Consider the following 27,549-nt stretch of genomic DNA (forward strand, 5'->3'; position numbering starts at 1 on the left):
AGTCTGCGGTGCTTGACTCCTATGTTGTTTTGCCAGGCTGGGATGTGTGATGCTCTGGGGTCTTGAAATCTCTCCGTACAATTTTGGCACAACACAGCTGAGATGCAGCTCAGAAAACAGAAAATCTCTGTGGACGGAGCCACACTTTGCTCCATGCAATCATAAAGCGCGTTGGGTTAAAAAAAAACAAATAGAAAAGCACAGAAATCAGATGCTGAAACCCTGCTGTGCAGGGAGCAGACGTGGTCTGCTGGCCAACTTCGTCTTGCTGTCACTGTCACAGGCTCTGCTCAGCGTTGACCTGACAGGTTTTGTTGCTGGGGATGGGATGAGTTTCCCTTAGCATTGCCTTGCACAGGAGGCCAGAAGCATCTCTGCACACACAGCCCTGCAGAACACAGCCACCTGGAGTACAGAAGGGCCATTTCTTATCTGCTGAGCCTGCCTGTGGTCTCTGAGCACTTCTTTAACCTTATTAATGCATTAAAATATAGCTCCCATTAACCACTCAGATCATTTTCATCAGACTCATAATCATTTCTATTACCATGCCTTTGGCTTAGTGTTGCATTACTGGTCAAACTTCAGCCTAGACATCATAATTCCAGCTTATCACACAACATTTGTACTGTGTATCTCAATTTATTTTCCTTTCTATCCGGTAGACAAAGTCACACTGCTTTCCTGGCTTGCACCAAGCTCTTAGCCCTGTCCTTGTAGTGCATTTCATTCACACGTGCTCTCATAGTGAGGTTTTCTCACCTGTGCTCATCCAGGTAAGGCTTTCTCACCTGTGCTCTCCTGCTTTTGCTATGCCAACACTTCTGTGATTGTGAATGCTACAAATGCAGCTTTAGAGGAACTCAATGGGACCATCTAGTGTCCCACCCCTGTGCTTCTGGAAGAAGGGCTGCATGGCAGCAAGCAAAGCAGCCAGGGAGCAGGAAAGGAGACCTGTGGGTCTTGAGCAGTTGCCCCCTGTCACTGCTTAGGGGAACTCTTGTGGGCAGTAATCCCCATGGGCATGGTGCTGAGACCCTTCCCCTAGCGCACGTAAATTAGGGTCTTCCCCTCGTTGTATCAGCAAATGGCTGGAAAAAGATGCACCTGTTGGGGCAGAAAGGGACTGTGTTTGGGGAATCATTGGTTGGGTCTGGATGGGCACCTCTCACTGCTTCCACCAGGAGGAAGGATGCTGTAGTATGCCAAGTAGGTCACCAACCCCCATCACATTGACATTGCTTTGCCTGCTTCTGAAGCAGGGCTGGATGCAGGAGCAATGGAGCAGAGCTTTCTGCAGGATGGCACTCAGCAGAGCCCAGCATCTGGTTTTGTGGCACAGTGCAATCCGTGCCTCAGTTTGCCCAAATTCTCCCAGGCTAACACCAAAGGTTAATGCAAGCTTGTCTGTAGAAGCTGCAACCTTGTCAAGAGCACAGGAGACAGCGACTGGCAGGTCATTCATCTTGGAATTACTTGATAACTTCAAATACAATCATGTAATCAGTGGGAACGTGTAATTATTATTTATGTGCACGGTGCTTACCAAATTACAGTGCTTTCCAAGGCTGAGTGAGATGAGCAAATTAATTCTGCAGCAGAAGAGCTTGACCAGGAAGAGGTGTTTGTGTCTGAATTTCACTAGTAAACACTGATGTATGAAATGAACTTGGAGCTTAATTGCATATTACCTTTACTCTCAGCTCAGCTGTGAGAGGGAGCGTAGGATGCTGCATGGAAAATTTAGAAAGGTGTTTGGTTTTGGGAGTGTGGGAGACCCATAGTGGGGGTCCTCACCTTTAACGGGATGCTGCAGTATCCTCATGGAAAGCTGTATCCCTCCTCTGCCCTATGGGATGGACCTGGGGACACACAAAGCCCCCAGATGGGAAGTGAAGAGGGGCCGTGCTGGGGGTGTTTTCTCCAAACCATAAAGATGCCCCCAAAGTCCTTGAGAGAGGAATCAAAGTCATTTTAATCAAAGAAGGCTGAGAACACACACACACACCTCTCTGTACGGGAAGCAAAGTCAGAGCAAACCACCGAGAGAAAGGAAAAGCAGCAATGCGAATGCAAACACATGTTTGGGTTTCTCCCTTTGCTCTTTTCAGTTTGCAGCTTCTTCCCCACCAGAAATGACAGCTTTAAAAAAAAAAACAACAAACAACAACCCAAAGGAACATAGAGCACATTGCTTGTGGGAACACCTTTAGTATGTACAATGAAAACACACTTCTTGGGGGGGTTCTCCCTTCTCTATATTGCCAGCAGCTCTGAGCTAGTGCCTACCCAAGTGCCCAACACAATACAGAGCATCCCATGGGGAGTCCATCCCTGCAGGATGTCACCCTCTGTCACTGGGTAGGGGCCTGGGAGAGGCTCTGGCTGTGCCATAAGCAGTGCTTTCTCAGCAATTTCCTTAGGGTTTGCACCATTTTTACACATCTGCCCATGTGGGAATAAGGATGGGCTCGGCTGGTTTTCCCACTGTGTAACTCCAGGGTGATTTTTCCCTCACCCACACTTGGGATGAAGTGTGGCTTTCTGCTGGTGATGGGTGAACTTTGCCTGACCCACATGAAGGAACTGTCCCAGTGGGGGTCACTGAGTGAGGCTGGGAGCTGCTCCCACCATGGTACTGGGGGCACTTCTGGGTTGGGCTGCACAGCAGACATGCAAGAGGGAAATCTCTGAGGGAGAAAGACAAATGGAAAGGATTTGCTTCAAACTGATGAACTTTGTAAATGTTTAAGGAAAGATCCTGAAGGTTTTAGCCTGAATCTTTTTTTTTTTTCCCTCTTTCTTTTCTTTAATGGAAAAGAGATTTTGCTCCCTTTTGGTGGTGCGCCTTGAGGAAATCGCATCCTGCAAATTCTACAATGCTTAAACCTCCCGAGGATGGGAAATATTATAGCTGTTCTTTACAGGGGGGGCGGAATTGAGGCACAGAAGTGTGAAGTGACTCCTAGCAAAGCCTGCAGGGCCTTGGAGGCAAAGCCCTGGGATGCAGAAAGCAGCCTCAGCCCACAGCCCCACTGCATGAGCATCCCATGGAGCGGTCTCAGGTCAGGTATGGATCCTGCACTGCACACAGAGCTGCATTCTCTGACCACGTGAAATGGGATGCTGAGGGCAGACCAGGGACATGGTAGAGCCCAGGAGCTGGTGAGGGGATGGAGGCTGCCACTCCTCCAAGGCACTTAATCCCAGCATGGGAGGGATTCGGCCCTGGTCTCTACATGAGGGCAGGGAGCAGCTTTGGCACTGAGCTTGGTGGGAACAGGGCAGGAAGGGACAGAGCCACACACATCTCCATAGGGCTGCTCTTCCTCACCTTTCCCCAAGCAGGGACAGGGAGCCAGGTTGAGTCCTGGGGCTCTGACTTTGTGTCCAGCCTCCCTGCCCTCTGTCTCACACGGAGAAATCAGCTGACAGATGGGGCTCCAATAACCCCAGTGCTTTAAAAACACTGCGTTGTAAAGCAAAGTCCACAATCAGCCCCGGGCTCTCTGTCACCTTCATCAACCCAGAAGCTTTTGCCCACCCCGAGCAGCATACCCAGCTGAGGGATTAATCCCTGGGGCATCCCTGTCTTGGTGTCACCTCAGACAAGTGACAAATACAGGGCGAGTTGGGACACAGGGCATTGTACTGGGATGGATGCAGACAGAGCAGCTGCTGCAACCTCTCTGGATTCCTCCTGCCACCCCAGTAGGTCACACCAGGCCAAGCAGGCAACAACACATCTCAGATGTCCCACATCCTACAGGTCTGTCCTGTCCATACAGGAGCTTCTGCAGAGTTTCCTATTACCCACTGCAAGTTCGTGCATCCTCTGCAAGCAGCACACCCCGCTCCTGTACCCACACAGCAGGGTCCCGTCGGGCAGCTGCCTCCTCCTGCCTCACACTGCTGAGGACTGCTTGATGCTGTGGAAGCTGACCCGGGTCGGGGAGGTGGGGATGGACATGGCCCGAGCCACCCGAGCACGGATGGAGTGCTTGTCCTGCCATCGGTGCCACCGCTTCCGCACAGCCGAGCGCACCTGGGGGTGACACAGAGGAAGGGACAATTAATATCCATCTAGCTGGCCAGCGCTGAGCTATGCGCGCTGCAGAAGGATTATCTGAGCTCTGCTTGCAAAAGGCAAGGGGGGGTTGTGTGATTTTTCCTAAAGGAGAAACGCAGATTTCCTGATTCCTTTCTTTTTCCTGGTCCTGCTATTGAGGGTCTGGTACTAAACGGGGCTCTGAAAGCTGTTCAAAGGCACAAAGATATCCCTGTGGAAGGTGTGAGGGGCTGAGAGGTGGTAGAATGACCGCTGGGGACTTCTGTGGCTTGTCTGGCTCCCAGCTGGGATGGAAGCCATAGCAGGACCACACGCTGCATAACACAAGATGCTCACCAGCGAGTTCTCGTCCAGACCCTTTTCCTTTTCCATCAAAAATAGCAGCATCAGTGAGTTACTTAGCACATCTGAGCCTGTTATGTCAGGATGCTGCCAGCTGCCTTTTGTTGCTGAAAAGCAGTTTGAAAAATAACCCAGAGAGGGGTCTGCGTCTTCTCTGGAGCTTTAAAATACTTACGCTGCTGTTCCCTGGGGCTTTGCTGGTTGCTTTTGTGCATCACAGCCAGTGAAGGTGTGAGAACATTTAAGAGGAGGAGAGGGAAAGGATCGGCTACTGGTCTCATCTCCTTTGCTTGCTGCTGAGTTTTAAGTTGGACTCTGAGAGGTGCCTCTTTTAACATGCATGTGGGAATGGGATCCTGGGTTCTCCTGCTGCACTAAATCCCACACATGCATGCCCAAAGCATCCATTTGCAGTGGGGTATTTTCCTTCCCCAAATAGGAAGAAATAGTGATTAACTGACATTTCCTATGAAATGTTCTGCTTCAGCTGAAATTCTTCCCCAAAGCTTTGCCTTGCTTGCTGCATGTGAGATAGGCAGCAAAAACTCTCAGTTTCTCACATTTTTGGAGGCTGAGCATCTCTGTTAAATCCAGCACAGCGCCCAAACAAGTCACAACAAATGCAAAGCCTGGGAGGAAGAATTAGTAAAGGCTGGAGACAGTATTCCAAACAGCAAAGCCCTGGAAGCTGTCAGCTGTGTTTGATTTGCATGGGGTGCTCATGGGCAATTCTCACCAAAAACAAACAAAACAAACCCACAGAACCACAGCAAACAAAACCAGAAGGAGCAGGAACTACATTTTCTATTCCCTGTGAGAAGCGATTCCCATTTTCTGTCAGATCTCCCCAGCAGGACAAAGCATGGAGTCAAGGAATATCCTGTTCCCTGTGTGAGTACAATGTGAGGTTGTGGATGTGCCTGCAGCTGAGGGTAACTCATCTTGCAGCCCCTCTCAAGGATGGGCACAGACCCCCCCCAAGCAGCCTCAGCCCCAGTGCTCACCTCACTGTTCAGGAAGCAGTAGAAGACAGAGACAAAGAAGCCCTGGAAGGAGACAAATGCAGAGTCACAGTGGAGTTACCCCAAGGTTGAGCATCTCTGAAGCAACCCCAAGGCTCAATTTTTGGGATGGAGGAGGAGTGAAATGAGACATCAGCCACACCATGCGCTCCTCCACATCCCTTGGGCCCTGGGATGGCAGCTGGAGCTGAGAGCCATACCTGGAAGGACTCCAGGAAAGAGTTGAAGTAGATGAAGACGATCCTGGAGATTTCATCCTCCCCTGGATTGACGAAGAACAGCATGTAGGTGATTCCCAGCAAGGGCAGCAGCACCAGTGTGGCCTTGACTGCTTTTCTGAGGAGACACCATGGAGATGAGCTGCCACCATGCAGTGCTAAGCATGGGGAATATTCCCATCCCACTCTCAGCACCAACATGAACAGAGCTGGTCTGTTTCCTAAAGCAATCCCCAAATAATTGGGCTGGTTTGAGCACTTTGTTTGACTTCTCATACAGAAAATGGGTGGTGGATTGCAGAGACCTGACCTTGAGCTGCTGAGCTGAGCTGCTTGGCTGAGCGAGGTCTTCGTTAAAAAGGAATTAAGGAGGGTAAGATAATTTACACCCATCGAGATGGGTTTATGAAAAACTTACCTCAGCTAATTAATTTGATATCTTTTCTTGATGAGATTACAAGTGTGGTTTGTGAAAAGTGATTGTGCTGATGCAAGAGAGCATGGGAAGGATAGGGGCTCACTACCTCATTTGTTTTGATTAGGGAATAAGCACAATGCCAAGCTGACAAATTCCACCAGTAACTTAATGCCAGAAAAACCATCTCTGGTGGGTCTGGGCTGCGTTGGGACCTGCAGGTGAGCCCCAGCCACCAGAACAAGCTGGAAGGTGGCATGGGTGAGCTGACAATAGCTGAGGATGCGGGGCTTCAGCTGGCAAACTGGAATATAGTAACCTCAAATTGGAGATGCCATCATTCTAAGGCGGTTCCTAGTTCTGCTTTACACTCCTGCTGTTACCTGTACTGGATTGTCTCCGACGTGGTTGATGCTCGGAGCTTGGTCATGAGAATCCGAACGATGTTGAACAGAAAGATGAAGTTGATCTAGAAAGCAGAGGGCAGCTGGTAAGTGTCTGCTCTCCCGTGTTCTCCTCTATTCCCACAGCAGAGGAAATGTGCTGAGGGAAATGGGAACACCTCATGAACACAAACCAAGCCTGGGGTGAACCTCAGAACTGAGAAGCAGTGGATGCAGTATGTGTGGACTCTGTTTCTCATGAGGATTCACACTCTCTTCCTCGCCTGGAAGAGGGCATCTATGTATATACTTCAGCAATAAGATATAGGAGCTTATTTGCAGGACTGAGGGCTGAAGGGTGCATGAGAAGACGAGTGAAGAAGGGATGTGAGCAAAAAGTGGATGGAGAGGAGGATTGTAAAGGAAACAAAGGGATGTGGGGAGATTGGTTGCCATTGTGGCAAGGAGCTGCTCTCCTGACTGTCAACCGCTAATGAAATTGGGGGGTGGTGCTGGGGCTGAGCACAATTGACACAGATTAGAAGTGGCCAGGCTTCCTGATGGGCTGGGAAATGAAAGCAGCTCAATTATCCAGTGAGGTGCAGGGAAGGCTGTTGGTGCCAGTGATTAATGCCCCCTTGGGTTTTCCCAGCACTGGGCATGGAAGGAGGAGAAGCTGCTGGGACCTTGTGCACAGCTTTTGTCCTGCAAATGCTGATCTGATACTGGCACTGCTGCTTGTGACCTGCCAGATCTGCTCCTATTTGCCCCTTCCTGAGAAAGTGAGTCCCAGTAAATTGTTTGACCTCAGGATCAAGCGTTTGCTGCTCAGCCAGTGGCCAGGAGCAAACTGCTAGAGAGCAATGAACGAGGCTGAGGCAACTCCTGATTGGCAGAGCACACGCCTGCACACAAACAATGCCTCAGCAGTGATGGGGAGACTGATCAGTGCTTGTGGGGTTCTGCTAATGGAAGCACCCCTACCAGAGTCCCTTTCTAGCCCATCTCAAGTTGTCAGGATCCATGTGTGATGTTTCTCATCACAGCTGGATGCGAGTGGGGGGAGCCAGGCTTGCAGGGCATTGCTGCCATGGGACAGCATAACTGGCAAGACTCAGGTCCACATACAGATGGGAAGGACCTGATATATAGCAAGCAAGGTCACTTTGCCCTTACCAGAAGCACCAGGATCATGGGACCTTGATAGATGTAGTCAGTATAAACTCCTGCTCGCTTCCCAAACCAGCACCTGCAAGGCAAAGGCAGGCAGTGTTGGGAACATGTGGTGTCAGGGACAGGAGGTGACAGGGACAAGCCTGCAGCACAAGTGACCTAGTTGACTACTGCCCTTACACAATGTCCCTAGGTCACTGTCATAGCATGAAGGCACTAAGACTTAAGCTGCTGTAGCTGAGAGTGGCTGCTATGGAACAGCCTCTCCCACACACCAGACTACATAGGGAGGTTTATCCTGGAGTGTGGGAGCTGGTTACTATGGGGAAAGGAAGGATAACCATACACAGGTAGGTCTAAGATGGCTCTGTCCCCAGCAAACCCCATGAGAGCTAATGGTAGTATCAGTATCCTGAGAGCACCTGGTTGAATTTTGGTTAATCATTCCTTCTCCTGTGTGCAATAAGGACGCTCAAGTCACGAGGCAGAACTAGTGCTGCAAAACAAGGCGAGCTGCATTCATTGGAGCAGGCTCTTTTCAGTTCCACCATCCCCATGATGAACTCATCAGGTTCCTGTTAAGTCTTCCATTAGCAAGTCTCTGTGAAAATGGCTCAGGTGGTGGTAGTTTATATCTCTACCGGTAGATTAAATCCCAGCTCCACTTAGCAAACACTTCGTAAGAGCTGTGGCTTAATCTAGCTTTTTCCCTTCTTAAAAATCTCATTTGCGGTTTGAAAGGAAAAATGCAGCAGCAGGCAGGGCTCGTGCTGCAGTGAGGGATAAAAGAAAGAATGGAAGGATATCATTTTTCCTTGCACCATTTCCATGTCCCCCACCTCATGTGATCCCCTGCAAGCACATCCATGCCTGCTGTGTGCTGGATCCTGGCACGACCAGGGAATTGGAATAGAGAAGGAGGGGGAAGGAGAGGGAAGGAAAGCAGTGAGGCTCACTTCTCATTGTCGTAGTACAGCTTCCCGATGGCCCAGGCTACAATGATGGGAAAGGGGATACCTGCAGATGAACACACAGACAGGTCTCAGGAGTGCAATACTGCAACCAAACAATGATGGTCTTCTTGCACAGGGCAAGCTGATATGGACATGCAACTACTGTTCTCATGCTCCTGAAAGGAGCTGTTTAGAATCATAGAATCATTAAGGTTGGAAAAAACCTCCAAGATCATCGAGTCCAATCATCAGCCCATTCCCACCATGCCCACTAAAGCACATCCTTAAGTGCCATTAGGTGAAACCAGAGCAGAGGATAGGGGTGAGTATCACTCACTGCATGTAGGGGAGGCCCTGGTACTTACACCAGCCAATACAGATGAACATCCACTTGCGGAGCTTGTCAGTGGAATAGGTGAGGACGATGGCTGTGTGCAGGTAGCAGCCCTCGCCAAACATCCAGAAGAAGTTGGTGACGTGGAAGTAATTGTAGGCAGCTGTGACCAAACGGCACCAGACCTGCCGAGAGTTTAGGAGACACAGTGAAGAGCAGAACTGCTTCGAGGAGACAACAAACAGATCTCCGTGGCTGCTTCTTGTTGATGCCACAGTAAAAATCAACGTTAGCTCTATGCTACAATGAGGAAACTGAGCCATAACACGACACAGACCCCAGCGGAGCAACTGAGCCCAGGTTTTCCATAAGCTTTGATTGCTCTCCAGCCACCAAGCAGCACTATTGACCTCTCAAGTAGCTTTTGTGGCCTCATCTCTAAGATCCCTGAGCTTCCCACCTACCACGTTGCTCTCGTGCACCTCTGGGTTCATCGTGAGCTGCACCACAAACCATGTGGCATTGCGTAGGATGAAGGCTGTGATCAAGTTCCAGTGGATGATGTTCCTCAGGCACCGGATGCTCCTGCAGAATGGGGGGGGGTCTAAGGATCATCAGAGTACAAGAGTTGTCTGGGGACAGACCCCAGGTGGGCTGCAGGGGAGGACAAGGCTCCTCGTGGAGCTGATTGTTTTCAAAGGAACCCAAATAGTGAGATGCTGGGGCTGTGCCCTGAGTGACACAGCCAGGAGATGGAGGGCAACAAGTAGGACCCTCTGCCTCTATAAGGCATTGCTTTTTAAAGCAACGGGAAGAAAATAACTCTGATACTGGAGAGCAGCTGGAGAACAACAGGTTATGGAAGGGACATAGCAAAACACCAGGTCTCCAGGTCTGTGCCCACCCAAAGGGACCTCTGTAGGCTCATCCCCCCCAGCAGCAGGTCGAGTCTCTCACCGCAGGCGCATAAAGAGCACGAAGGCCACGAGGAGGGCCCCCAGTGAGACACAGTGCCCCAGGTAGTTGATGATGACAGCGATGTGGTAGTGCAGCTTGCTCTTCTTCTGTGGGGGAGAAGACAGAAAGGGGTCAGTGGAAGCCCAAACCCTCCTCCTCCACCACCCAGAGCTGCTCTGCAAATTGGGGGCCCGTTTGCATAAACCCATTGGAGCTCTCCTGGTGGAGAAGCTGCTGGAAAGTGCAGATGGGGCTAATTTAGGGAGGAAATATACTGTCCAGGCAATGGGCTTGGGCACTTCACATCTTGCTCCTACATCAGCCCTGCTCAGCACTGGGGCATCCCTGACCCATCATCTGGGGGAAACCCTGCTGCAACTCAGCCCAGCTCACTGGCAGTATGATGCTTGATGTCTTTGTTCATTCCCTTTAGCCCTGGGGGCAGCTGAGAGGCTGGAATGAGTTTGGGCAAAGAGAACAGGGGATCACAGGAAGGCATGAGTGATAATTAAATTAATTGATTTCTCCTGCTGTTAGGCACTCATCCAACCTGTGAATTAGCAATTAACTGAGTGAGAAAACTATTCCTGGCAAGAGATATCAGCATCTTAAATACCAGAGGTGGTTATCAACTGCAAGTGAGCAGCCTGTATCTCTTCTCCTTTGCTCTGAGGGGTGGCTTGACCTACACAGAGGCTTATAATTTTTGGTATCTATTCCTCTCAGCCTCCTAAATATCTCCTTCATTTCACTGCCAGCAGGGAGTTATGAAGTTTGTATCGTACTGTTCTCCTGGTAAGGAGCTGCAGAAGAGGGTAATAAATGTGGAGAATGTGCTGACCTGTACCATGCAGCCTGGGACCAGGAGACCTCACATTACAAACCCTCTTGGCCTTTTAATGTGGAAGGAATCAGAAATATTTTTACTTTTACAAAGGAATGAAAATGTACATCAAGTACAGAGTCACATATGCTACCCACACCCTTATATAGACATGGATGCTGGTGCGTGCCCAGCCCCAGAGCTCTCTTGGGCCTTTCCTGAACCTGGATGCTGTTGCCCTTCAAAATTCCTTCATCCATTCCTCACTTTCTGCCTGGAACCCAAAGCACTACCAATGTCTTACCTCCTCGCTGAGGATCTCCTGGCACTGGGAGTAGTTGACCCGTGCTGCCCAGCTCCCGTTAGCGAGGCACTCCCTGTAGCCATTGTCTGAAAGAGAGGTGCACATCGAGGGGTTAACAGTGCCTGGAGGTGGGCTCAAGCCCATGGATGTGCCAGATGAGACCTGATGACTGTCAGTAAGGAAGTGGTCTCTGATATCATGTGGCATCTTTCTCTTTGAAGTTGCCTCAGATATTTCTTCAGTTGATAGATAACACAGGATCAGATTCCTGGGGTGCCACTCCTGCTCTACAAAGCTTTACAGTGAGAAAAGAAAGGGTAGGAGTCTTTTCCAGAAAGCATCAAGGCTTAGGGAAGTGCTTTCAAGATGATCCATCCCTTGAGATGCTGCCCCAAGCCTCCCAGAGCACTAATGAGCCAAAATGTGATATGGGAAAGTTCAGAAGCCTATCCTTGTGCTTCAAGACCTGGGTTGAACTTCTTTAGAAAGAGCTCCTTTCTCCTCATTTTAGCAATATGGAAATCAGAGGCAAACAGCTTAAAACTACTTAGGAATGATTCAGACCTGCTCAAAAATGCTTTGGGTCTGCACCAGCGCTGCCCCTCATGCCCAACCAAGCAGCATGAGTCCAACTCCTCCACCTGCTCCAGCAATCACCTGCAAATCCAGTGTGGGGTTGGTTGCATTAGGAGCATTCTTTGCCTCTCAACAGAGACGGTGAGGTACAAGGCTAATCAGGAAGACACGACTGTGCCAGGCCTGGAGCATCCTCTGATTAGCATCAGCATAAGGCAATGCTGGGCTTCTAATATTAACAGGAGAGACCAAGGGGCCTCATCAGGGCAACAGGATGAGACAGGGATGGGATAGCTCTTGGGCAGGCATGAGTGGGAATTAATGCAAACAGACTCCTGCAAGGAGGCACTGTGAAGCAGGATCCGCATGCATGCAATCTTCCACAGCAATAAAAAGGTGTGGTGCAGAAAAACTGATGGTTTCTGCATGGTATGAGATGTTTCTTTCACCAAAAGTAGTGCTCAGGTGGTCATAAACTCATCTGTGTGCTACATATTGCTCTGGTGGTATTCCAAGTGCCCCCACTTCATCCCCTGTTCCCAGCATATTGTTGGCAGTGACATCTCAGCCACCTGTGCTGGAAGGAGATAACAGTGAGGTCCCTGTGTCCCTGCTCAGTTGAGGGCTATAGACCGGAGTGCCACCTCCAGCAGCAGGACAGGTCCTTCTTCAATCCCTGTCCTCCAGATGGGGACATCTCCTGTCACCCAGATGGAGACATTGGCTCCCTTCTCCTTCTCAAGTGCTTGTCAAGGAGCACCTGATTATACAACCGTCTTCTCCAATATGCAAGATGATGGGTTATTTCACTTTTAGATGACACGTCCCACAGAACACCCAAACAAGCCCTGTTCCCATAGATGTTCTGTCAGTTGTGCCCCGTTCTGCTATCCACCCCATCCCCACTGCTGCTGCTCAGCTTACTTGTGGTGTTGTATCGCACACCGTAGAAATACTCGGGGCAGGGCCGAGCCACCAGTTGTCCCACTGCACTGCGGGGCCAGCACGTGCCAATCAGGTCCACGGAGGCGTTGCACTGAGGCCCTGGTGGGGAGAAGGGTAGAGGTTCAGTGGAGGTCTCAGGATCTAGAGGGTTTGTGGTCCCGGTGGAGCTGTTGGGTTGCTGTGTGTTCTGCTCCTAGGAAAGCTTTGTGGCAGACACTAAACACTTTCTGCACCGAGGTTCTCCAAAGAGCTGGTTGATCCATCCTACTCATGATTGTTGCCCTGCACACTCAGATTAAGCCTGTTACAGCACAAGCCTGGTTTCCTGACCCAGCCTTCCACCTGAGCCTGGGGTCCCCTGCTCTGGTCCTCCAAAAAGGGAAGTATCTCTTATCCCATATTTTGAACAGGGTGAAGGAGGGAGAGTCATTTCCTCAAACATTACTTTGGCATCTGGTCTCACAACAGCCATATTTTCCCATTCCTGGTGCTGGCAGGATGCTCCTCAGAGCCCTCCTGGCTCCAACATCTCCTTCCCAGCCATCCTGTTGGTCTGTTCCAGCCTTTTCCAGGAAGAAAACTCCAGATTTCAAGCAGGACTTTTGTGCTTTTCTCAGCTACGCAAGTGTACTAATGTAGACATTAGGTAGGCCAGATTGCAGGCTCTTTTATGTATAATTTGTGTATATTTAGAACAACATGTACCGTAGCTAAATATGTCCTAGCTCCATCTCAAAGCGAGGTAGGAAGTGCAGTGACTGCAATATCAACACAATGCCACCCCCAGCAGACAGCAGAGGGGTGATGGGCAGCAGACCTCGCAGGGCACAGGTCAGTCCCAACCACCTCTGGGAATCAGAGCTGTTTGTGCTGCCAGTGCAGAGCCAGACATCGCCATTCCCTAAGGCAACCTCCTCCAATTAGAAGCTCACTGAGTGTAAGAACACATTTTCCTCTCGACCAGGACTTGACACAGCGTACTTTCCCAAGTACGGATAGAGCTGGCTGAAAAGCAACTGAACAAAACAGCAAAGGGTTGCATGATGATCATGATAAAAGTATTTTTTTTAATGGGGAATATTTTCTTCCATTGCTTATCTGAAGAATTGGCTCTGTGGCTTCTTGGGACATTCTCAGTGCACAATTTCAGTGTGAAGGAAAGGAGGGTTGTCTTCATTCCTCTTTTCTAGACAAAGAAAGCTCCAAGTGTGAGAGCTGCAAAGCATCCGAGCGTGGTGAGTGCTGCCTTCTGCCTTCCATAGCTGGTAGTGAGAAATTAATTTTAACACTGACCTTTGCTTTTAGCTTTCTTCATGTGTATGGTTGCTGTAGCAACCTTTACTTTATGTTAACTTGTTTTAATGTAGCTTTTCTTAGGAAAAAAAAAAAAAAGTGTTTAATCACACATGTAGAGTGAGCATGTCTGTCTCATCTGCATCCATTAGGAGCTGTTGTGCTCCTCAGGTGTTTTGACCCAGACTTGGTAGAGAAATAGAGGGTCACAGGCAATGAAATCCCTATGTAAAAATTCATGATAATGCACATCCAGATAGAGAAAAGAGAACTGGTAATTGCTTCCACTGAGGACAATGTTAAATTGTGAGTGCTCTCCCTATTAGTCACCTGGGAATCCACCCAGGTGAGAAGTCACATGAATACCTGGAGCATGAAAGATTAATTTGGAATAACCCAGCATGGGCAAATGGAAGTTGCACAGTGCCGATGGCAAAAACTCTCTCTGGGAACAGCAGGATTGAGCACAAGTGCTATTTTCTCTTGGTCTCTTGTGCCTCAGTTTCCCTTCCTGCATCCCAGGGGCTGTGCTGTTCTCAGAGGGCCAAACAAGGCTCAGCAAGTACAAGTTAGCAGAGCCAGAGGCTGGCAGCAACGTATTCTCAGTAAATTATAAAAGTATACTCAGTAAAGCAAAACCACTGCAGAACCATCAGTAACAAAACCTGTGACACACTCATGGAAATTATGTGGTCAGACAAAAGTGTCATTGTTTGGTTACAGTTCTGCTCAAGTTTGGATGTAACGTGTCCACTTTTCTCCAAAGCACTTGATTCAGTGTTGCTTGGCACTCCACTTTAAGTGGGAGGCTAGACTATCTCTCCCACTTTCTGAATCTCAGAAATGCTCTTCTCTCCAGCATGTAGGGAAGAAAAACTCTCAATCTGGGGAAGGGTTAAGTAAAGCAGTAAGAAGGTGCCATTGGGGCTATGCTGTCCCCTTTGCCCATCACACTGTCTGCTCCAGATGTTCCCCAGTGGCACATGTCTCCCAGCATTTAGAGCACTGTTTAGCATGGAAATGATATGCATCAGTGCTAAAGGCATTCAGATCTGCTTTGCAGCCCATTCTATTTGCAGGGGATTATTCTCCCAGGTTCTGCAGCCGCCTGCTCCAGCTTCCTCAGCATTGTTGGCTTTGGTCTTTGCAGCAAGAAAGGTCAATGAATATTTGCATCCAACTCCCTCAATTTTGCCCCCTTACTCTGTATAGAAATACAGCATCTAGGGTAGGAGAGAGCTGGTCCTGCCTTAAGACAGAGAATGTGGCACCGGGGGAGCCACTCAAATCCCTTCTCATCCTATTTCCTTATGGGTTTTTCTGCTTTGAAGCAATGTAAAGCATTTCTGAAGAAAGAAGTACTTTTCCAGGGACTTACACTGAGACGACTACTTCACAATAACTACATTAGGATAACTATAGCAATATCCTTGCTGCTTCTATAGAACATGGCATTATCACTGCCTGCGCTGCTCACAGAAGCTTGAGACAGCTCCAAGATAAAGCCATGCAGACGTATGAAGCCTGGCAGCTAATCTATCAAAAGATTTGGAACAAACGTAAAGAGGGCAAAGCACATCAACCCTGTGCCAGCACCACCAGACGTGTGGCTGTAGTGCTGCAAGCCAGCGCCAGGAGGTTTGGACCAGGTTTGTGCTTTGTACCATCAAATCATTGCTTTGTTCAAGCAAAGATTGTGCTGATAGAATCATGTTGGGGAACACATCCCCATCTCACACCCCAGTAAAGCTTTGCAGCCATGCAGTGCCTCAGCTGGATGCTGCATCCCCAGCAATGCTTCAGCTGCACTGCAGATGAAGCCTTTGTCAGTTCATGCAACGCCAAAGGGGCAGGAGAGACGATGGGAAGCTGAATCACACACTTGTCCTTATGTTGAATGATGCAGTTATTTATCCAAGGTATCTCAGGAGGCTGAGTAACAGCTGAGATGCGTTAGCTCATATCTCTACCAATCTGGAAATGTTACTCAACAACAACTATCTCTGTTCATCCCTGATGGCCTCAGTGGCTGTTTCTCATGCAGGCTGAAGCCCTGAGCTCCTAGGGGACGTTCCTTCTGCAGCACTTGTATTTATCAACCTGGGCTCCATGTCTACATCTAACCAGAATGTACTCACTGCAGCCAGTATCCAGGGGTACACAGCACCATGAAGCATCACTCATCCCTCGCAGGCAGCTCCACTGCACTGGTGAAACAGGAAGAGCAATTCTACACCTCACTGTCCCCAAACCAAGAGCCTTGGTGACAATGCTCTTACGTAAAGGCTCTGACATGTCCATGAAGCGTAGGTGCCAAACACTGGAGGCAGTGAGTGAAACAGCACTGGTGGGCAATGTACTTTAACACGGAGCTGAAATTGGGGTGGTGGAGTTATTTGCCTTCCCTTTGAGTTGAGGATGAACACTTAGCCAGGCTGGGGACACTGAAATCGTCTCAAAATAACCTGATGCTTGCTCACTCCCTACTTTCAACACTGAACTCGGGTGGTGTTGGATGTTCCTATTTACTTCTGTAAGTGTCCAGTCCTCAAAAATATCCCCAGAAATCCTCCCAGGCATTCAAGTTGCACGATCCTCAATGAAAAAAATAATTAAGCGGGCCAATTAAGTGTCTTTGTAATAAATTTTCAGCTTGTTGCTATTCATGCTCACTGACCATCCCCTTGGGTCTTTGCTGTTATTCTGGAGAAGGATAAACAGGAGGCATCACGCCAAGCTTTTGCTATTGATGGGATGCATCCATGCTATGTCAGCACTGAGACAGCTTCAAGATAAACTTATGGAGACTGTCTTAGTGTGTTGGGATTCCATATACATATGGATTATATAATGGAGTGGTTTGTTCTGATACGACGCACGATGTGGTTGTTATGTTATTTCCAAGGGTATCAGTCAGCTTTATTCCATAGCATCCCTGGTCTTTGTGCTGGGTGAGCAAGGAAGCACAAGCACAACCCCTCGCTGGCAAAGGTTTCCTCTGTAATGTGGTGAAAACAGAGCGGAGCAGTTGGCAGGGATGTTACAGCATCCAGTCCAAAGTGCAGTTTAACAGCACTGAGATGTGCTAACGCTCTGCTTCCTACCAGAAAACCTCAAACTGTCACCGTCTTCCCTCTTCCACGATGACAAACATGTGAATAGGAGCAAGTTTCTATCGACATTCCCATTTCCCAGATGATGAAGCAGAATGGCTTTATCAATACCTGCATACACTTAAAACACTGTGATTTTTCCATATAGGTGAGTACAAATTTATCAGCACCAGTATCGCTGCTCTCCATCAGTACTGAGTCCCTGCCAGGACTCCCTGCTGCCTCTTTAGCCCTTTTATTAGTATTTCTACATCAGCAGGAAAGATGCCAACCAGGCTGAAGGGAGAAGAGGTGGTGATGTTGTGAATTTGACCTTTATGAATTTAAATTCCAGTCTCTTCCCCTGGGGAGGCAGCAAGTGAATAGAAGAGCTGCAACAGGGCAGGGACGGCTGTCGCAGTGCCACTGGTGTGGAAGTGGAGAGGGAGGAAGGCTCCTGGTCCCAGTGTCACCCGCTGCAAAACTTGTCCCCACACCTGTTCTGCAAAGCACAGGCAACGAAATGTTCACATTGCCCACAGCTCTTCTGTGCATCTCAGTCCCAGGCTTTTGCTATATCTGCCCCAGCTCAATTTGTTTATTTGAATGCAAAGCGATGCTCCCTTCTCCCCTTGAAGAAAGCTCAAGTATTTTAAAAACAAACAAACACATTTTTATTCAGCTCTGCCTAGCTTTGGTGTCACTTCCTTTTGCTTTAGGTGAATGTGCAGTGGCCCGAATCACTTCTTTCCTGGAAGGAATCAGCTGTGCTTCTTGCTCTCTTCTGGGCACGCACAGGGGATTAAGGATAACAATTTACTGTGATAACAATTTAACAGCTTGAAGAAGTGAATTGTGCAGCCAGAAGCACCAGAGCTATTAGCAATTGGGTGCCAACTCCTTGGGCTGATCCAAGCCTGAATGCATGAAAGGCAAAATAACCCCTCAAGCACTTGCTCTGCTCGAGTGCTTTCTGTTGGGCTGCTCTGGAAATGCCTCACCTGTTAATTAGGAGGAGGCTTCCCCATCTACTCGGGCTCCCATTTCCTTCCCAGTGCAAAGGCTTCAGTGAGAAGCATTCTTTTGACAGCGGGATGCTTCATCCCCATGGGCAAAATGACCTCATCCCTCTGCAAAAGCTTTGTGGCAAGGGGAGAAGCAGCTGTGTACAGACCCCAGGGAACTGAAATCAGGAAGGTAAATTGCTTTCTGCAGCAATCTGAAGGCTGGGAGCCCTCAGGACAGGCACCTTTCAACCCCAAACAAGGTTATCTTCATTATTTCTCTTTGATTAAGTTGAATTAAGCTTAATTTTTTGTTTTCCAGGTGTTTGAAGGTGCAAGCTGACCTGGCTTCTAATGCACCTTCTTGGTCTCAAGTCCAGCTTAATATGATTTCTACTTGGAGGAGCAAACAGAAAAACAGCCTTTGCAATAGAGCAGCCAATCTGAGTGCATGGATACTCACTGAGAGGCACTGCTGATGCCTACAATAGTAAGTTGAACTATCACGCCTATGCAGGAGCCTGAATGAGGCTGAACACCATGGGACTTTGCCCAGTGAGCATCACCTGCATTTCTCTGCACCTCTCTGCTCTGAGCAGAGATCTTTCCAGCTCAGTGCATGCATTTCAGAGCACCAGCAGTGGAACCGCCCAGCCTTGCATCTTCATTAAGAAGTATGAAATTTAGTAGCAAAGTGACTGGCAGTGTGAGAAGGGTGAGAATGTGGGCTGGGATGATTTTTGGAGGAGTGATCCCATACCAGAGCCCCTTTGTGCATCCAGTTGATGCCCAATGTGCTGTGTGCTGGAGGAGCATTGGGCTCGTGTTGCCAGCACGTGCCATTTCCCAAGAGTTATGCAGACATTAACAAATAAAGTCTTGTAGCCTTGCTGCAATTCCCATTAGCATCATCCTAACAAGTAGCATCATCCCCGCTTCAAATAGCCTCAAAACAAAGTTGCCAGTTTTGTGAACATCTCGTCCTCAGAACTGCTGCCTAAATCAGGCAGGGCTTAAACAGACCCCAAGGATGAGGGCTGACGCTGAGCTCCACTTGCCAAACAACAGGCACAGGACAATTAGTTTCAGCTCAGCCTCCTCCCTGAGCAGGGAGCAACACTCACGTGCACCATCCCCATCCCACACCAATAGAGTTACCCATGCAAGACAGGCAGGTTGGCAGAGATTTTGCAGATTTAAAGCCTGGCCTGTTGTGCTCTCCATCCCAGAGCGATGGATGCCTAGGTGCACTTGCTCCTGAATGGCTTTGCACTGATAAATCCCAATGGAAGGAAGTCCAGTGCCTGCAAAAAGCAGTGCCTGCTGCTTGGAAATGCTCCCTGCTCTCTCTATCCCAGGCTCAGGAAGTGACAGCAGAGGTGATGGAAGCCATGAGTTAAGCATAAGGAGGCCCCATGCTTTGTGCCATGGGCCAGCTCCTCCATCACAGGAAGGTCTGGAGGAGCTCCTCACAATGCGTGGGTCAGAGCCAGAGACACAGAAAACCAATGCCATTTATCACTGCTTAACTTGGCCAAGGACAAACACCTCGTGGAGAAATGAAACCTCCAGGGAGCAAAGCCCATGAGTGATGGCCAGGCTTCTCCTCTGCATATCCCCCCGGACAGAGACATGCAGACATTTCCATTTCTACCACCAGCCTTGCTTTACCTTTGGCTTTCTACCTCCATGTTTCAGGTTGGGGATGCTCCTTGCTAAGGTGCACTGGACTCTGACAAACATCCAGGCACTGAATCAGCCAGTGCCCAGCTGGAATTGTTTAAAAAGGACTTTTTAATGTTGCTAATGGGAGCGGCGCGGCAGGGAGACATCCATCATCCTGATGGAAAGATGCTCTGCTGAACAGGGACCAGGTCAAGCTGGGCAATTGTTTGATGCATGCTCAGTCCTCTGTCAGTTACTGAGAAATGAGTTCTGAAGAATCCTGGATCAGGGAGGATCTTCCTCCTACTGCCTGGAAGCTCCTCTCCTCTCCCTCAACCACCATTCCCCCCCCCAGATCCATCTCCAACCCAGATCCGTCACTGCTGTGGTGACATCTAAATCACATCTTCAATGTAGGACAATACACAATGCTTTGTGGGCCTGACCTAGATGGGTACAAACCCTTGCAGGGGTTCTTGGATATGAAAGAAGTGCCCATGACCCTGCTGGTGTCACCCAGCTTGGGTGGTCAATCCCAGCCACATCCCTAAGAGCTGTTTCCATGTCCCCAGCAGTGTTCAGTGGCACAGCACAGGGAGCACTGGGGACAAAGGGCAGCTGAGCCCTGGACACATCATGGTCATGCTGCTTTGGTGACTTGGTGTCTGCAGAAAGCCACAACCTCTTGTTGTCACCTTTGGGCATGGTGAAGGGGTGCAGACAAAGGGGACAATGGTTCCTGATTAGCAGAGGGCAGTCAGTACTGAGGACCACTTTGGCTCCTGATGTCCTTGGGTGCAACAGGGAAGGGGCAGCACGGCAGCAGCAACGGAGCAGGTGTCTCTTTGCCCACCTCTCCTCCAGCCCAAAGCACATTTATTTTTCCTATTTTTAGCTCTCCTGAGCTCTGCATCTTCTACCTGCCTCAACTGACACTCTGCAAAATGCTGATGCAGTGTTCACCACAGGGCTGCAGTGCAGCCTCAGCACATTCCCACCCCCAAAAAGGGGCTCACCCTCACCTGGCCACCTCTGCCTCCACATGCCCTGAGCATGAGCTGAGGACACAGGACACTCACCCGTGTGGTTGGTGGTGGGCAGCAGGCTCTCACAGTACTGCTCTTGGATGGAGGCTGCAACGGGGCTATCCCAGAGGAGAAATGCCTGCATGGGGAGAGAGCAAATGGAACAGCTTTTCACAAGCAACATACAGCTTCCTCACACCTCTGTTCCTTCCTAGGTGTGGCAGCAGGTGGGTCTGAACTGAGCTTATCCGTGTCTTGATGGGTGTCATCCCCAAATCTGCATGCACCCATTTACAGGGCTGCTTTTCCAGTCTTGGGGACTCATATTATCTGCTTTTTTTCCCCACCCATTGTTCTTCTTCCCCAAGTATTCCCCCAGTGACCCACGCTGCAGCCCTGCACAGCCCCTGCTGAGCTTCAGTTTCTCCTGTTTAGCATTTTAATCACCACTTTTAGCATCTTTGCATCCCAAGAGCAGGCAGAGGAAACATGATGAGCCTGACACCACGTTCGGATTTGTGATACCTTATTAAAATCACAGCCTTGTAAGCTGTCAGCAGGAAGATGCTAATATGCATCCTTAAGGGGATCTGATCCACAGGGTGAGGAGGAAGCCTTCTCAAGGAGAGGAGCTTGTCTGCAAGCATTGCCATTGCCTGCATGGGGAAGCACTGACCACAAACAATCCCATTGGCACATGCTTCTCCAGAACAGCTCCTGGGTGGCTCTGCAGCTCCTCTAGAAGCGAGAACCACTGACTCCATCTGCCTGGGGAGCTATTTCGGATAAACTGCTGCTGAAGGATGGCTTCTGGCAGAGATTGCAATGACCTCTTCAGCCCTGCGTGGCAGGAGCAATGAATGGATGTGATGAATGGATGGGATGAATGAGGGATGGCAGAGGTCAGTCCCCGCGCTCAGACAATGGCCACCAGCAGCAGGCGAGGCTGAGGAGACTCCTTCCCCATGGCCAGGCTACTCTCCAGTGCCCCATCTCCCTTCCTGTGTGCCATTTATCTTCAAAATCAAGCTGGGTAGGGAAGATGCATGCTCCCTACGTCCCTCAGTGCTGGCATGCCCAGAAATCCCCTGCACTCTACTGAAGCATGAGCAGGATGTATTCAGATGGGGAGACAAGCTCGGCACCCACTTGCTCTTTTCCAAACAACTATTTACTGCCTTGGGAAGCTGGTTTTGACAGCAAGTGAGATGTCAGGCAGACGTACAAACAGAGCTGAGAATAGCTCCCTTGTTATGACTGCTCCAGATGGCACATGGGATCCAGCAGCACAACCCTGCCCCAAATGCATTCACTGCAAGGGCTCCCATTGCTCCAGTCCTGCAAGATCCCACCACACCCAGTGATGCTCTGAGTAAGGCTGGGCCCTGGGATCAGTGCTAGTGAAGCACGACCCCAAACATGAGAGCTCCCAAGATCCAGAGATAGGGTAATTGGGCTGCAGAGGTCCATCCCCTCTGCCTTGGTACCTGCCAGACCTGTGGCTCACTGCATGGGCAGCTGGGACTCCAGGTTTCTTCCCAAAAGGAGTTGGGATGATTTCAACTGAAATGATTTCAAATGAACAGGCCTGCAAGCGTTAATTGGATGTGATGGTGCAGATCACAGCCTGCTCAGCCTGGCAGTGCCCATCCTCCTTCCAGACACAGGGAGAGGTCTTGGCACTGAGCTGCAGCATGGGCTGAGCTACAGCTAGAGGGGTGAGGATGGAGCGATGGAATGCAGAAGTCGGCTCTGGACAGACTTTGAAAATGGACTAAAATGGCAAAAAAAAAAAAAAGTAAACAAAATCCTCCAAATAAAGCAAAACAAACAGCTTTTTTTTTTTTTTTTAACCTGCCCCCATCAGCCATGCTGCTAGCAGTGTTAAGGTGGTGACTCCAGGTGCATTTGCACAAGCCAAAAGCATCCTAGTACCCTGCTGGTCAGGCTCTCGTGTGTGCTTTGTCATCTGCAGGTTGCTTTAACCCCTCTGCAGGCTTTGTGGAAGGAATAGGTCAGAGCTCCGTCCTTACATCCCCACTGTCAGCTGCCACATGGCACCCAGCAGGTCCCAGCCTGGCCAAGCCGAAGCCACACACACCCCAACGTCCCCTTTCCTCAGCCCTCCCGCTTTTGCTTTGACACAGAGTACAGCCAATCCTGCTCTGCAGCAAAGAAAAACCTTTGTGATCTCTTTTAGGCTGCCAAAAATCACAGAGCGCTTCAGCTGAGCATTCAGCTGCGCAGGGGAAGGTAAGCAATCTGCTTTTGCAGAAGCAGTTGCTCTGCACGGAGGTCCTGCTCTGCCAGGGCGTGCTCCTATGAGCATGATGCTCTGCCAGGAGTTGCATGGCTCTGTGCTGGAGCAGCTTCTCCATCACCTGCAGCCAACCACGGCTTCAGCACTGCTCCCTCCAGCCTATACTAATGTCTCTGTTTCACACACCTGAAGGCATCACAGCTGACACTGAGAATACTTAGTTAAGCCTGGATCTTGCAGGACACAGCTGAGACACCAAAAAGTGACACTGCTCCATCATTTCTGTCCCCTTTGCATCGCAAACACCCTCTGTGGTCAGTGCGTCACCCTCAACAGATCCAAATTGGGTCACAAGGGAAACTGAGGCACTTGGAACAACTTGCCTAGGATTGTTCAGGCTTTGCTGCACTGCATGGGGTAGGTTGTTTGCATCACATTCCACCAGCTGAGCTCTGAGCTGCACGGCTTTTTGGGGAGCATCGGCCTGAGGATGCTCAGTGCTGATACGAGTGTGAGGAGCAAGCTCTGACTGACACTCACACACACACACACACACACACACACACACACACACACACAGGCATATGCACAGGGCATCTGTCTCTCTGACCTGCCTCCGACCTAGCAGCAAAATTCAATTAACAACAATTAGGAATTAATGTTCCCCTGCAGTGCTTTCTCTCTCCAAAGCAATCCACAGATATTAATTAATACGTTAACATCTGAGTCAAACATTACCCCCCCCCGTCCCATACTACCCAGGGACAGGCTTGTTCCCCCTCGAGATCTTGCTTTAAACAAGATCGGATCTGCATGGCAGAAGGGCTGACAGACAGCTCAGAGCAACGAGAGAGATGGTTCGGAGTCTAATTAGCAATCTAAGTCAGGGTTTGGGTTTTCCACGGCTGGCAGAGCTGTAATTGGAGAGCAGAGCAATCAGCAGGATGCGAGCCAGCGGCTTTGCACAGAGAGGTCAGTGGGACTAATGGATGGGTGGTGATGGCCTCTGAGACCCCTGGGAGGGCTGGAGGGGGTTCTGTAAGGAGAAAGGAGCAGGAATGGCTTGGTTGGTTTGGTCAGTGCAGGAAAACCCTCAAGATGAGGGCAGCTGGGTGGAAGGGTGTCACATCCTCCTGTGGGTACCACCTGGTGACAGGAGCTGAGCCGGAGGGACACCCCTCTGGAGACACTTTTTATGGTCTCTTCTCCCAGTCAGGTGCTTCCAAAATTTGGTTTCAAGCCACTCTGCAGGCTGCCTTTCTCATGAGGATGTGCCCATGGTTGCTCACCATGGCTCAACCACAGCAGCATCCTCCCTGCAGGTGTTCCTGCTGTAGGAACCCTTTCCACCCCCGTTGCTGCTCCCCAGCCCAGCTGGGCTCCCTGCCAGGCTGCAGCAACAACTCACATTCATTCTTCAGTGAGTGTGGAAGAAGAAAATCCCTCCTGAAGGAATCCCTATGTACACACAGACCGATGCTCAAAGCAAGAACCCCAGGAGGGGTTTTCCTATGGCTGATGTTACTGTGCTAACGCTTCCACCTGGCATTAAAACATGTGAATTGATGAGTTTAGCCATGCTAGAGAGCCAGCCCCTGCCCCCATGCAGACAGAAGCTTCGATGTGAGTATTTATTACATTTGGAGCCTCCCTGAGCACGCTGGATGCAGAACATAACAAAAGAATATCAATCAGGGTTAAGTGAATGCCTGTAAAGCCTGATTTATGGGAAATTAAAGTGTTTCCTGGATTACACTCTAATCTCTTGCTTCATGTAAATAATTTCAATTTGGGTTATCTATCACAGGGGACATGGATTTTTGGGGGGACAGGTGAAAAAATGAATGATACCATACGGATGGTAGAAGCTAAAAAGAGAAACAAGCTGGTGTAGGGGACACTGGGAATCAAAGCAGCTCCTAAGGCATCTGAACGGGCCAGAGAAAAGGCTGCTAAAGGAGATGGGCACATGCACAGAACTGCTTTCCTGAAGTGTTTGTATGAAACTCCCCTACAAACTTCAAATATGGGAACTCTGAGAATTCAAATATTTTCACTTTAGGGCTTGGAGACTTCTTGCCCCCATCTGTGCCGCAGTCCTCCCTCATGTTTTGAGGGCCATGGCCTGGGCTGAGCACCTGCCATTTAACTCACCTCTAACTTTCTATGCTTATCTCTATTCATAGCTGGGGAAACCCCAACCACACCAAGGCAATGGATCAACTTCTGAGCCAGCTCTGTGCAGGTTATCTGGTGAGCAGGGCTGTATTTTAGGGCAGGGTTGAGCCTTCTCTGCAGGCTACGCTCCCTGCATTTCTATACATTCATTCTATGGCAATAGAGCAGCTATTCTGGGAACAAGCCATGCAATTTCTGTTCGGTTTTCCATTGAAGATGTGAAACCACAGGGGTGAGCTCACACACACTGCATCAACTCCAGCATTTAAAGAAAGCACGGTACAGAGGAGATCCCCAGAGTCAGAAGCACATCCTATGTAGCAAAGGGTGGGAAGCTGGCTTTGGGCTTATTGCTACTAAGGAGAGTCAAGGAAGAGGGGAAACCACCCCCCACCATCACATCTTGGCTTTCCTTTACTATCAGCCCCAGTAATGCCATCAGTTCCTGACACCACGGCAGATGAACTCATTCTTTTTCAGCCACTTGTTTGGTTTGTTTAAATGATGTGCAAGATGCCAGAGAGTATTCTGAAGCAATTTTGGCTGCCTGTCTCATTGTCTGTCCATCACCCTTGCACAGCCCAAAGCATGAGTAGACATGAGATGGACAAACCAATCAACCATAGAATGATTTGGATTGGAAGGGACCTGAGGTTCCAAACCTGTTGGCCACACTCAGGGTTGCCAGCAGCTAGATTTAGGACTGGACCAGACTTCCCAGAGCCCCACGCACCCTGGCCTTGAATACCTCCAAAGATGTGACACCCACGGCCTCTCTGAGCAACCCATTCCAGCACCTCACCATTTCCCCTGATATTTAATCTAAATCTCTTCCCTTCTTTAGTTTAAAACCATTCCCCCTTGTCCTATCACTACCTACCTGTGTAAAAGGTTGATTTCCCTCATGATTATAAATTCCCCTTAAATACTGGAAGGCCATAATGAGGTCTCCCCACAGCCTTCTTTTCTTTAGGCTGCTTTTTTTGTGATTTCAAAGTCTGGAAGGGTTTGGAGAACTCAGCCCCATCTTCACAATGCCACCATGCTTGGAGAACACATGTGAGCAGCTAGAGAAGCCCTCGAGCCTGGGGGCTCTAGGAAAGCACAGGAACCTCATCCCAGAGCCTTTGGGCTGGTTTTGTGACCCACCTTTGCTCCATATTCCCCCATCTCAGACCCTTCTCCTATCAAAGCAGGCTTTGCCAACACTGTCACTGTGATGACAGGGGGAACCTGGGGTGGGGGGGGAAGAGCTCCCACTTTATCCCTTTTTCATTTCTCATATCAACGCCAAGCAAAACCTGCACCAGGCAACACAACTGCAGAAAGAGCTCTTACAAAACAGGACTGGGGCCATTCACTTAAAGGAGCAAGGAGCTTTGCAACGCAGCAGCAGCTTGGCGCCCTGCTCAGCAGGCACAGATCAGCTCCTCTCACCCAGGTGAGAACTTTTCATCCCAAAGGAGAAGCCAAATTTACACTGTGAGAACCCAATCTGTGGGTACGAACTGCAACGGTGCTAAAAGGATGAGCTGACTCTGTTTTTGCTGTCCTTTTAACTCTGCAGTCACAACTGGGCCACTGAGACAGCATTTTGCAGGGAGCAAGGCACATTTATTCATTTTTTAACCCACTTGACACAGACGTTTAACCATAATTGTGGTCATTGTGTTTACGTGCCTGCTCAGGATATCACTGGAAACCTTTCCCATTTCTCATTGCTGGTGCCTGGGGGTCTACTCATGCTTTGGGCTGGGAGCATTTGCTTAACAGATGAGCCCTCAGGGAGGAAAGAATATTGCTTCTGACAAAGCATTTGCATTTTGTGCAGAGCTGCAAAATTAACAGTGGCTTCAGTTCCAAAGCAAGCAATTCAGAGAGGAAAGTCTTCTGCTTTGCAGGTGGGGGGTTGGGGAGAAAGGAGAGGTTTCCTTAGGAAATCAATAAAAGAGGAGGAAGAATAAAGCTCTCCTCTTGTGCTGTCCCCATCCATCACACCCCCAGCACAGCCGCCCCCTCCCACAGCCAAAGGAAAACTGGTGACACTGGGAGCATCCAGTGACGGAGGGGGACCTGGTGAAGAAACCCCAGCTCCAGCTGCCAACCTCCCCGCTGTGAGCTCCTGCCGAGAGCCCACGCTGACCTGGGGGAACCCCCGGTGGTCGTTGCGTTGCCTTTTCCCCTTTGACTTCTTCAAAGAAAGGGAAAACTCGGAGACACGGAGCGGGTCAGAGTGCGAGGCAGAAGAGTCCTTCTGGGATAAAGGTCTGGCGAGCACCTTACCTGCAGGAGAAAGAGGAGGAGTGCAGGACGCGGACCGGGCACCATCCTTAGCTCCCTCCGCACCCAGCGACCCGAGGCATGGCCGGCTCCGCTGCCGTCGGGGCTCCAAATCCTCAGGCTCAGGTGCGTCCGCCGTTCCCCACTCACCGCCTTTTATAATCTCCTTGCGAGCCGCTCCGGCTGCCAGCCCACCCCTCAGCTCGCCAGCCGATGGGCTGCACCCCTCCCCACCGCC

At 49.7% G+C, this 27,549-nt stretch overlaps 1 protein-coding gene across 1 annotated transcript; it reads right to left on the reverse strand.

Moving 5' to 3' along the window:
• Window positions 1–1,963: 1,963 nt before the first annotated feature.
• CRHR1 (corticotropin releasing hormone receptor 1) lies at window positions 1,964–27,423 on the reverse strand. Its single transcript, XM_042836054.1, has 13 exons — window positions 27,315–27,423; window positions 20,648–20,732; window positions 12,494–12,613; window positions 10,994–11,079; window positions 9,867–9,973; window positions 9,374–9,494; window positions 8,941–9,094; window positions 8,579–8,639; window positions 7,626–7,698; window positions 6,450–6,535; window positions 5,634–5,769; window positions 5,416–5,457; window positions 1,964–4,045 (listed from the first exon to the last, which is right to left on the reverse strand). The coding sequence occupies exons 1-13, from the start codon at window positions 27,357–27,359 to the stop codon at window positions 3,905–3,907; spliced, it is 1,257 nt and encodes a 418-aa protein (XP_042691988.1). The 5' UTR covers window positions 27,360–27,423; the 3' UTR covers window positions 1,964–3,904.
• Between the last annotated feature and the right edge of the window lie 126 nt (window positions 27,424–27,549).

Source organism: Centrocercus urophasianus, unplaced genomic scaffold (genome assembly GCF_019232065.1).
Source record: "Centrocercus urophasianus isolate 14NV4802_14NV808 unplaced genomic scaffold, USGS_Curo_1.0 seq_57, whole genome shotgun sequence".
Taxonomy (NCBI): Eukaryota; Metazoa; Chordata; class Aves; order Galliformes; family Phasianidae; genus Centrocercus; species Centrocercus urophasianus.

Coding starts and splice junctions, on each gene's coding strand:
- CRHR1 (XM_042836054.1), bottom strand. CDS start 27,359: ATGGTGCCCGGTCCGCGTCCTGCACTCCTCCTCTTTCTCCTGCAG. Junction 9,974..10,993: donor AGGAGATCCTCAGCGAGGAG/GTAAGACATTGG, acceptor TCTCCCCCACAG/AAGAAGAGCAAGCTGCACTA. Junction 9,495..9,866: donor GTGCTCTTTATGCGCCTGCG/GTGAGAGACTCG, acceptor CCCATTCTGCAG/GAGCATCCGGTGCCTGAGGA.